General features: G+C 40.5%; 1 protein-coding gene across 3 annotated transcripts in view; it reads right to left on the reverse strand.

The window, feature by feature from the left end:
* SCML2 (Scm polycomb group protein like 2) overlaps positions 1-12557 on the reverse strand; it is a 74155-nt gene that overhangs the window by 42016 nt on the left and 19582 nt on the right. For all 3 annotated transcript variants that reach the window (XM_071749071.1, XM_071749055.1, XM_071749062.1), the window contains exons 3-4: positions 6640-6710; positions 3042-3276 (exon numbers count right to left, since the gene is read on the reverse strand). In XM_071749071.1, the coding sequence (XP_071605172.1) occupies positions 3042-3276; positions 6640-6710 (306 nt within the window). The remainder of the gene's footprint in view (positions 1-3041; positions 3277-6639; positions 6711-12557) is intronic.

A 12557-nucleotide genomic window follows, 5' to 3' on the forward strand; every position in this document is an offset into this window, starting at 1 on the left:
CTTCCCAATTTCAAGCCTCTTTCATAGTGTTATCACTGCATTCATTCTACAAGGTTATACTAAGAATTTCAGAGAGGTTAAACAGAGAAACATTTCCTGCAGGTGACAGAAACCCAGTGCTTTGCTTTAAAACCTCTGTGTATCCAGAGGAAAGAAGGACAACAGCCCTTCTGGGTTCAAACTGTATCTATCCTAAATAACATTCCTCTAGACTGGCACCCTGCTTGCACTGCTTTTCTTGTATTTCTATGCCTACAAAACAGCACAGAAATCTACTCACGTAATCTAAGTGATGTCTCAATCATTATGTAAAATGTTGCTCTATCTGTTTGCCCCTCTACAAGCAGATCAGGTTTCATACTGTAGTGAAATACTTTCCCCCTCACCTTTCAAACAGAAGATCTGAAAGTTGCTCACAAGGCTTTGAGAGGCTACAAAGAGAAAGCATACCTATCTTCACTGCACCTGTCTTCTCATCTTTAAATATTACTGATGACACATAAGCAGACACAGGTTTATAACTCTACAATGGGAAAACAGCAGTAACCAATTCCATTTCCGCTTACAGTTAATTTCTTACATTAACAGCACCATTTCTTGCATCTTCTAAAAATTACAGAAAGTAGCAGGGGAGTGTTGCTGTTGTGGCTAGGTTTTGGTTTGGGCAGAAGGGACAGTAGGATAAATACCAGTCACTATTTTTCCATATTTTTCTTTTTAATAAAATAAATAAATATTTTCATACCAGTGTGAAAAATGTGTTTCATAAAGGATTTCCACACTACGATCTTTAAGCTACAGCAAATATAGTTCAAGAATATAGCTTTAAATATACAGGTTAATCATATTAAAGACATTTTACTCCCAGTAGTTAGTCAAAGTTACCTCTGGCTACTCATCATATAGCAAGGGATACCCTTGCACAGTTCCCCATTGAATAAACTTTCTGAATAAGACTAAGCCCAAGCATTATTTCTCAGTTAGGAGAGACACATAATCTTGTCATTCATATTAAGCAGGGAAAATTGGCATACTACTTCTAAGCATGTTTATTCTTCATGTCGACAAAGTATTCATAGAATCGGCTGGGCTGGAAGGGACCTCAGAGATCATCAAGTCCAACCCTTCATCCACTACCCCTGCAGTTCCCAGACCATGGCACTGAGTGCCTCATCCAGTCTCTTTTTCAGTATCTCCAGGGATGGAGAATCCACCACTTCCCTGGGCAGCCCATTCCAATGCCTGATCACCCTCTCTGTAAAGAAATTCTTTCTAATGTCCAACCTAAACTTCCCCCGGCACAACTTGAGACCATGCCCTCTTGTCTTGCTGAGAGTTGCCTGAGAAAAGAGACCAACCCCCCCCTGGCTACCCCCTCCTTTCAGGGAGTTGTAGAGAGTGATGAGGTCTCCCCTGAGCCTCCTCTTCTCCAGGCTGAACAGCCCCAGCTCCCTCAGCCTCTCCTCATAGGATCTGTGCTCGAGTCCCTTCACCAGCCTGGTTGCCCTCCTTTGGACCTGCCCTACCACCTCAATCTCCTTCCTAAACTGAGGGGCCCAGAACGGGACACAGGACTCGAGGTGTGGCCTCACCAGCGCTGAGTACAGGGGCAGAATCACTTCCTTGGACCTGCTGGCCACGCTGTTCCTGATACAGGCCAGGATGCCATTGGCCTTCTTAGCTTCCTGGGCACACTGCTGGCTCATGTTCAGCTTCCTGTCAATCCAGACTCCAAGGTTCCTCTCTGTCCGGCTGCTCTCCACCCACTCTGTGCCCAGCCTGGAGCTCCCCATGGGGTTGTTGTGGCCAAAGTGCAGGACCCGGCACTTGGCCTTGTTGAACCTCATCCCATTGGAATCATCCCAACTCTCCAGTCTGTCCAGGTCCCTCTGCAGAGCCCTCCTGCCTTCCAGCTGATCCACACTTCCCCCCAGCTTAGTGTCATCTGCAAATTTGCTGATGATGGACTCAATCCCCTCATCTAAATCATCAATAAAGATATTAAACAGAACTGGGCCCAACACTGATCCCTGGGGGACACCACTAGCTACCGGCCCCCAACTGGATGCAGCACCGTTCAGCACCACTCTCTGGGCCCGGCCCTCCAGCAGTTCCTAACCCAGCGCAGAGTGTCCCTGTCCAAGCTGTGGGCTGACAGCTTTTTCAGGAGAATGCTGTGGGAGATGGTGTCAAAGGCCTTGCTGAAGTCCAGGCAGACTCCATCCACAGCCTTCCCCTCATCCACCAGGTGGGTCACCTGAGCATAAAAGGAGATCAGGTTGGTCAGACACTATTCATGACAAACTGATCAGACTCTCAATATGTGTCAATCTGAAGAAATGAGAATTGTATTCAATGTAATTTTATTTTTTTTTCTAAAGCTCTGGCGTGGTGTTTTTTCTGCCTCCAAGCAGAATGCTGCAACACCGTCTCTCAGCTGCCTTTCCCAGACCTCAAATGTTTCGCTCAGTACCCGAGAAACCATTCAGACTGCCCCGAACTGATGCGTTGGGCCAGCAGCCCAGCTCAGGGGTTTGCAGGTGGATTAACAGCGAGCGCCTTCTAGTGGGCTGCTCGGATTTACCGGAGAGCTAAAAAAGCAAATCAGTTTATCCCGGAGCTGAGTTCTAATGAATACTTAAAGGAGCACGCACCAGTATCAAGCCAGAAAGCATTGCATTCGTATACTCATAAAACAGGGTATGTACGAGGGAACATTTATAAAATAGGCACATGAAAGTACACCTCATCATTAAGAAAGCTCCCATTTAATATTAAGGAACTATTTCAAAACAAAACAAAAAACAACCAAACAACAACAAAAACAAAACAGGCAGAACTCAAATTTATTCTTATATTAAAAGCATTCAATAAGAAGAAAAGCCCACGAGTCACTAAGCCTGAATTAGTTTGCTTACCTCTTTTCCAATTCAGTAACAGTGCAGCAAAACGTTAGTGCCACTGTATTTTGCAAATCAAAAAGATAAAATTGACTTAATGACTGCAGTACTGCACATAGATTAGTTCAGAAACTTTCTTACCGAGTGGAGGCTGGAGCATGCCCCCTTTCTTTTCACAGGTCCCAATGGGCTGTATGTCTGAGGAATCCACAAGCCTCCAAAAATCATTTTTATTGTCGCTTCCATCCAGTCGCAACCTTAGCCTGGCTCCAGTAATCCCAATTACTGTGGCTATACAAACCGAGGTGACATTGCGAGGATCGTGGGCTTCCAGCTTCATTCCAACTTTGAAATCGTTCGTAGGTGGAATTCTAGACTACAATTAAAGGTAAAATAATACTTCTTATTGCTGTTAGCACAGCCAGATTTACCAGCCACTTCAACATACAGGTTTCATTCATCCAAATAAATAATATAACTGGTAAATATAAACTAGCCTTTGAACTCTGAGTGTTCAGCAGAATTACAAAGGGAGGTTGGGTAACCTCCCAACAGCTGCCATTTCAGATACTTGAAGTTTCTAGTGCATAAACATGGCTGCTTTCTAAAAAGACAAGCACTGTAGGGTGTTGTGTCACAAAGGACTCGTGATGAAAATATGAACATGAAGATGGAGGGGGAGAGATTAATACTTGCAATGCAGGGAAAACAAGTGCATCAGGAAAGATGACATCCAACTCTTAAAAAAAAAACAAATCACATGATTTACTAGCTTTCAGTTTCAAGAAATAGTTACTTTCATTAGAAAAAAGTCTTGGAAATTCAAATAAAATTTGGACCTTACTGCACTAAACAGCTCAAGGCAAGAAAGAGTTTCTGCATAAAAAAAAAAAAAAAAAAAAAAAAGAGAGAAAGAAGACAAAAGAGTTAGTGTTAACTGCATCCTACAGAAGGAAGACAATCCTAAAGTCCCATAAAACGTCTCTGCTAAAAGAGGAATTGCAGCTTGTGCTTATTCATAGAGAACTAAATATAATAAATACACAATGAAATGTCAATTTAATTAGTAGACATCAGATTTTTTTGAAAAAAAGACAGGCACAGGAAAAAGAAATACGACATATGCAACTTAGTCTTTGAGCTGAGCTTTCTCTCACAAGGCAAAAGAGAAGGAGAATATTTTTTACTCATGTACCAACACACTATTGGCACAGATAACTGGATCACAGTCTGATTACTTGCCTATTGTAGTATTGTAGGCAGTAACATCATCTAATGATGTTCTAAACTTTGTATTAACACTAACTGGAATTGAATGCCTCACCTTGTTGTGTAGAAAGATTATTACAGAATCTCATTATGCCTTTTAAATGTCTCCTCATTTCCAGACTAAAATTATTCTGGAAGATTTTCTGCCAACACTAATTTAATTTAATATATAATTCCATTCTTTTTTCATGCTTGCAAATACTAACAAAATCTACATCAGATTCACAGAGGACAACTTGACCCTTCCTAACTACTCTTTCAGTAGTTGACTAAGCCAAACACTGAAATGAGAAAGGGATGTGGAATGCATCAAAATTTTAAGTTGTAATCAAAAACAACTTCAAACAACAGATAAAATACGTTCTAAATTAAGAGAAATGCTTTTATTAATTTCCATTAGCTGCCTGTGCCTGTGTCTAAATTTATAGTAGAGGCTTTAATTTATTGCTCTCCAGATCATTTTTAATTACTACAGAATCTAAACTTTTTAGAATTCCCACAGGTCACAAATTCTGGATATCATTTTCAAATTAGGCTCCTCTCTGCTATTTGCTTCCTGGCTGGCCACAGCAGTGGATTCCCTTGCACTACACTCAGTGACAATGACATGTGCAATTCATGTGTAACCCAATAAAAGTCAAACTAGTCCTATGCAAAGCTCAAGCAATACAGATTCTAAAATCTGCAAAGTGAGAGGAGTTAGCTCTTTACTACTAGTTAACACTGCCTACTTAAAGGTCAATTTTTAGAAAACTGAAAGTCCCCATATGTTTTTGGGTTTTTTAATTTGCTATGCATAGAAATTAAAGCTCATTTTTCTAACCCACACTCTGCTTCAGCAATCCAGGTCACTTGGGCTTATTAATCTCAGTCAATGCATGTCACTTAAGTACCTTTATTTAAGGTGTTACTCCATTGTCCAGTTTAGACCTCCTGAGCACTGATGGGAAGGAGGAAAACGCAAGAAAGCCATGAAAAAAAGCTTCTGAGAAGCTTTCTGCAGCAGCTACATCTTTGGGAGTATACATTCTTGTCAAGATGTCTGTGAGTATGTCCTTAACTTCAGAATGACCAAAGGACTATCACCCTCTGCCTCTACCCAAGCAGAATTTGGGTAAAGCTGCTCTCCACTGTGAAAATCACGTACTATAGAATTGATTTCAGAAGCTCCACCCAAAAAGACATACAGACACTGATATTCTTAGCCACCTCTCACTGAAACCAGCACATACAGTGTTCTTCATCACTTATTGTGATCTCTGAAGGGCAAGCTGGGATGCAAGATCTCATACAAGGAAATGCTACCACCTGTACTTCTCTCTCCCTGTTCTCCATTCCTGCAACTACTTCAGATTCACTGAGTGATGGTTCCTCTCCTCAGCCCATTCTGTTTGTTGCATTTTGTTTGGTTTCCACTGGAGGCCACTATCATTCACAGGGCTATCAAACTACCAACAAACCCCAGAAGATAAGTTTCTGAACATGTCCATTCCAGTAAACAAGACATGCATCGCCTGTCACACCTATTACAGTTCTATCAACCTGAACTATCCGATTCCTTCAGCATCTATCTTCCTAACACAGTGAAACCATACAAAGCAAAACTCATCCTATGTAACCTTAATACAGCTAAGGTACTCCTCATCTTTGGAAAATACCAGCCCCCAGCTCCCTCTAGAGAGAAAGATGCCTGCAGATGCCAACTCAGCCTCCAGAGGGTTGAGTAACTGAAGGGCATTAGCTCACCTAAGACAGTAGCTTTAAACTACACCTGCAAATACATACCAAACCATCAGGAAGAGAGGCAATCAAACTTGCAGTACACAAAGTAAAACATAACATAGTCCATTAAGGATCCTTCGTTATAAATCCAGTTCTTATCTTGTACTCCCATATATTCCCCTTAATTTGTTTTCTAACGTCAGTATCTGTTACTCCTTAGTAAAAGTCACCCTGCTTATACAGAGACAAAACTCAACATATTTGCAAGATCCAGAAATGAAGTGGGAAATAAACTCTTACTACATGCATACACACATATTTATCTTGTAGCTAGCCAGAACTGAAAGGACTCTTTTTCACAAATTGGGCAGGAAAAAGGCTCCTTGGACAACGAGACAAATTTTAATTTTCACTGAAACCATGGTACTCCGAAGATTACTTAGAGATTAAAATCTACAAAAAGGTAGAAAATATTTTTGAACTCTGATACGACTGTTTTCATTAACTAGTCTTTTTTTAAGGGAATATATGATCCAAAACTACAATTTTAGTGAAACTAAAGTTTTGCTTGAGGCAGAATGTAAAATGTAAAAAATTCAGCAGTTAGCATCTGCCAAAACTGGAAGTCATTGAGATCAAAAAAGTCAAGTAGGAAGTTTGCAAGCAGTCCAAACACAGAAGTTGCTCTAGGATCACTCTGATGCATGCATACATAAACACAACACTTCCAAAACAGTATCTGGCATACCTGTCTGAAACAATGTAGAGGGGCAGCTACCGATTCAGTCTCTTTCAGATAATCATCCCAATTAAACTGTTCTGGAAGACATAAGAGAAAAAAAGATGAAACATAGTCTTTAAAAGGGAACTTAAAGGAGGGGTAGGGAAAGAGGCGGATAGAAAAAAAAAAAAAAACAAACAAACAAACAAAAAAAAAAACAAACACCAACGACTATCTTGTAGAATTATTTTTTTTTCCAAGAACAGAACTAGTTTAAAATAGAAGCTCTACCTCTGAAAAACACACAATCCTCAAAGCAGCTTTAAGAGTACCACTAATTCATAGGGGCAATCACACATTAGCCAAAATCAATATAAACCTTCTCCAAAAATATATACTGAAACAAACATTTATTGTGTGGTTGACAAACAAAGACACAAGTCAGGATATCTAGATTCAATTCCTGCATAATGACCTCCCATGCACCCTTTCACAAATCACATTATCCTTTTTGTATCTTAGTTCACCTAACAGTGCTATGTTAACCTTGTAGACTTCCTGAGATGATATGTCTTGGAAAACAAAGACATAGATTCTGCTGAAACATATATTGAGAATACTAACCCCAGTCCACTAGAAAGCAAAAGGATTAGCACAGTCTTCCAACTACATCTTTGTCTCTTTTAATTTGAAGTTTGATAAAGGTTTTTCTTTTTAGGGTAAACACTACAGCACAATCATGGTATTTTTGCCAGTGTTAACACTGGCATTGTTTTTGTGCACAAGTGAGTGCATTCTGTGCTTAATTTAATCAGTATTATCAGGTTTTGCATGAATGGAACAGCATGGAATACTAAGATTTAAGATACAAGCACGCATTTCTTAATACAAAGCATAAGAGAAAAACAATGGCACAGCTAATGTGCCATTATCTAGCATGAGCTCTTTTGCTTATTTCTCTTGTTTGGGCAGTTGGCATCATTCTGGTGCTCCTGAGTACACCAAGGAACCCCAAAGTGATGCCACGATGCCACCCAGTGGCTCAGCAGTGGCCACTCACACGGCCTACAGCAGTCACAGGCAACAATGGAGAAACTGCATGGATTTTATCAGTAACCCTTAAAAATATGCCACTGGGCACAGTTAAAACATTTCGGCGATTTTCAGGAGTGAGGAGAAGCAAAGAAGGAATCAGAAAATGGCAGTGTTTTCTGGCACTCACACACAGCTGCTCTGAAGGATGCAGGGTCCCTCCAACCCAGAGTCTGCCTGCCTTGGAGCAGCATTTAGCTGAACACATACAGTGCCTCAAGCATAAGAGAACTATTGCCTTCCCACACACTTCCCCCCAGGCCTGCCAAACTTTTTTTTTTTTTTTTTTTTTTTTTTTTTTTTTTTTGGCATAACAGACTCAGGAGGGTATGAGTGATTTGTCCTCAGCTCTGCCAAGGGCATGTGGTTGTTAGCAACATAAGTTAGTGAAATCTCAGAAGCTGTTAAAGTCTGAGCTTTATGTAGGTTGGTGACAAAGACATACCCATACAACATCTTGGAAATGAAAATTTTATTCTCATATTTGTACAGTTACATGCATATTGCATTCCTCACATTAACTTGAACGTATGTTAGATACTTGTATGTCAGGAAGGCACACTCAGGAAATGATTCTGCAGAATCTCCCCAGAAAGCAGCATGCAGCTCCATTGCTCTTTCCATCGAAAGGCCAACAAAGCTGCAAAAATTAAATATGATGAACTTCTAGGAAACTTTCCTCTTATAAAAATTACCACTTCAGGTTAACATCTGATTTTTTGTTAATGTCTTTCAATCAGAGTTCATCTCAGTAAACTCTGAAGTACCTAATTCAATAAAATAAAACCTAGCAAAAAAGAAAGTGTCAGCTATGACCCAGTTGTCTCAAATCTAACATGATGTAAAAGCTGTTATTGTGATTCAGAGCCTTGCTACATTAAGAACCATATACATGTAGGTAAGACAGCAGCCTTCCCCAGAGAAACCCCAACTCATTTCCTGCAAAGAAGTTATATCCATATCTCAAAATTATCACCAGCATTTCCCAAATTATCTCATTTTCTGTAAGAGGACTGTACATTTAGTGGGATGACTCAAAACCAGAGGGAAACAAACAGGTTTGTCTTTTTTTCTCCAGGGAACATTTACTAGAAAGACACATAAGGGAACACACACAGCCAGCAGAAGATAAAACCACCAGGAAAACAGTACAGCCTGTCTCTTTGTTTAAAAAACTGGCTATCGAAACCTCTTTCATCAAGCAGAAATGACTTCAAGTTTAAATCAGAATCTCCCCACCTGTGAAGATATGATGTATTAAAGCCAAGCTCTCAGAGACGGTGCTAATTATAATTTCATTACTGGAATCATAGAAATAGGAGATGAACATATATTTGCAGCACACAAGGTGCATGTCTAGGAAATCACATGGAAAAAAAAGATCTACAAAGAAGTCTTCACTGCACAGGTAAAAGGGGCCGTTTCGTATGTATTTCTTATTCTAAAGCCCTGAAAACATACATCTTCTAAGAAACAGAAATCCTTTAGAAAAATGAGTTCAAAATAAATGATTTAACATTAATTTCTCTTCCCACTCAATCTTGGGGGCTGAATTGAACAGCTTAAGAAAAACCCATTATGCAACAAGCACAACTTTGCAACCCACCAAGTGAAAACTATAGAGAAAATGGAATTTTTATGCTGAAGAACAAATTAGTATATACTGGAAACAGAGGGAAAAAGCCACCAGAAGGTAACTAGGACCTTTTCTAAAACATTAAGTAGTTTGTGACCAACAGGGGAATAAGACTCTAAAGCAATGGTCCATGACAATCAGCATGGGCAAACAGCCTGCCTTATGTAAAAATGAAGGAAATAAATTCATGCTGTAGTTGCCTGCAATAACACAGGTTTAAAGGCAATGACCCACCAGTATATGACCCTTGATGTTCTCTCTAATGGTATATCAATACCCTATCACTCCTTAACCAAGCCTGTCAATCACAAAGTAACTCAAGCTAAAAGGAACCCCAGGAGGTCTCCAAGTTCAGACTCTTGCTCTTCCAGGGTTTGATCACCCTCAACATGAAGTTTCTTTTCCTTCCATCAAGCAGGAATTTCTCATGCTCAAACAACTGTTTGTTGCTTCTCATCTGTCCACTTAGCCTCTGACAAGAGCCCAGCCTTTTCTTCTCAACAGCTGCCTGTCAGTTCTTGAAGATGATCTCCCACTCTTTCTCATCTTTTAGCTGAAGAAAACAGTTTCCTGGTTTCAGTGCCAGTTTTCTGCTTCCCTCTTTCCCTCTAGTGCTTCCAATTTTTCAGCGAACTCCCAGACAGCTTGTTCCAGTATAGGAGTGTCTTTCCTTGCACTGAGGAGCTCAAAACTGAACACGGTGTACTCAAATACCAAACAGAAACAAATTCCTTCTCTCAGCCTGCTGCCTACATATTTGTTGGTATGTCTCGGCATGCAGTTGACATCCTTCACCACAAGAGCACACTGCTGGCCCACGCTCAGCTTGCTGCCTGGCAGGACTCCCAGAGCTTTTCCAGCAGAACTGCTTTCCAGGCAGCCAGTTTCCCACTTCGGATGCTGCTGGCTCCCACCTGCCCCGGTGTGGGACTGTCCATTTGCCTTTAAATCTGACGGGGTCCTCTCAGCTCATTTCTCTAGAATGGGGATGCCCACCTGAAGACAAGCCCTGCCTTCCAGCATACCAGCTATTCCTTCCAGTTAGGTGTTGCCCACAAACAAGCTGGCAGTGTGTTCTGTCCAATCATCCCCTCCAGTATGGCATAAAATAGCATCAGATCCATTCCTGACCTTTGATAAATGCAACTAGCCACCCACTGCCAGGTGTGTACTTTGTAGTGATGATCAAAAATCTTGTTACCTGGCAGTCCCGTCAATTTTCCATCCACCTATCCAAACTACATCTCACCAATCTGGCTGAAAGGACACTAGAAAAACCCTACTGAAAGCCTTGCTAAAGTTGAGATGAACAACATCCACTTCTCTTTTTTTACAGAATAACTTATCACAACAGGCAATCAGTCATGCATGGTTCACACTTGGCAAATCCATTTCAGATGTAAAAGTGGCATCACTTTTCAGCTGATTGACAACAATCCATTGTTGTCTTTTATTTGCTTAGAAATGGCTTACAGGAGGATTTTCTCCATACTTCTCCTGAAGACTGAGGTCAGGCAGGTGAGCCTGAAATTCCCCAGGTGCTCCCTTCTTGTCCTTCTTGACAAAGGGCATATTGTTTGCCCTTTCCTAATCATCATGAAACTTCCCCAATATTAACAAGGCATGTCCAAAATGAGATAGAAGCCTCACAGTAAAATCAGCCAACTACCTCAACACTCTCAGAGGTGTCCCATCTGCTACCATGAATATGTGAATGCCGAGCTCATCAAAGTGCTCCCTGCCTTCTACTGTGCTTGATGCTTCACCTTCAGTTTATGTCAAATTTTACAAAATTTAAACTGAAAATTAAAACTATGATTTAAATGTCATTGTATATAGGTAGAGTTTAAGTTCTGGTTTATTTAGACTAGTTTAATAAAGTCTCACCAAAGCCTAAACTCTGTTTAGGCAGACAAAGCGCCTTGTGTCTTCTCAGCTCATTCCTAGGTTCCCTTGGCATGGATTTGAGACTTCTGAAACAGGGATGTATCTTTTCTAGTATTAATCCCACCACCGATCTTTGTCAAAGCTGAAGTTTCTTTTTAATTTTGTTTTACATGGTTACATTTTAACTATGGTTTAAATACTCTTGCAAACAGAGTACTTGAAGTTATTTTGTATCCTTTGTTCTACCTTGTACCTCCTTCCAGATGTTGTGATCATTCAATTAGAATTTTTCTCCTTCTCCCACCTTTCCCTACACTTAAAAGTAGGGAAAAGTAAGTCCCTACACTTAAGTCTATTTTTTCCACCCGTTTTTGTAATACCACTTTATCTCCCCTGCTCTTCAATTTTCCCCATCCCACATTCCCCCAGATCTCTGGAGATTTCCTGGTGTTAAACAAAAGCACTCTAAGGCACCTTTTTTTCAAGAGGCTTTTTCTCCTTCCTTGTTACCAATAAGCAGCAACACAGGATGAAAATTATCATCAGAGATCTTGCACTATCTTGAGATAGGCACCCCTCTCTACACTGTCAGAGCTGAGCCCAGATTTCATTAATAAGTTCAGTGCTTAGACACTAGATCAAGGTGTGTATTTGTGTGTTTGATCAGGTATTTGTGCTACAAACTTTATCACTGCAGTGTTTTCCTTTCAAAATATATTGAAAAGCACAGCATGAAAAAGAAAGCTTTTGACTACTTTATGTAACATTATCAGAACAAATCTAGTCAGTGCTAGCGTAGTCCCTAGTGGAAGAACCCAGATGACAGAATAAAGCCTGCCTGCTTAGCACTGTTTCTCCACAAAGCTTTTTCAGCACCTTGCTCTCTACCACAGAAGAAGGCAGGGACATTTTCCACTGACTCGTGAAATATGTTATCATATCCACATATGAGAAGCACTTTGCTGGTGGAGAGGTGTCTTAGGGGGCTCCATCTGTCATGTCAGACAACATATTTTAAAACACAGCCATGCTGAGTGCGGTTTTACTGGAGCTCCTCTTACAGTACAGAAGAGGGTAAACAAGACACAGATACACTTCCTCTCCTGTCTCAAAATAACAGGAAAAAGTAACAGAGATGACTGCTAGGATCCCAAGAAATGGAAGAAGTCAGTCTTGCAAATGTAAAGGCAAAAAGCTGTATTATGGCTGGTGGTAACAGTATATTATATCTTGCATGCAAAGTCATCAACTCAACTATGCACCTACCTTGTTACTACTTCAGCATATTCACTCAGTGACTAGACTACTTGTAAGGAACATTTCTGCTGGT

Source organism: Heliangelus exortis, chromosome 1 (assembly GCF_036169615.1).
Source record: "Heliangelus exortis chromosome 1, bHelExo1.hap1, whole genome shotgun sequence".
Classification (NCBI taxonomy): domain Eukaryota; kingdom Metazoa; phylum Chordata; class Aves; order Apodiformes; family Trochilidae; genus Heliangelus; species Heliangelus exortis.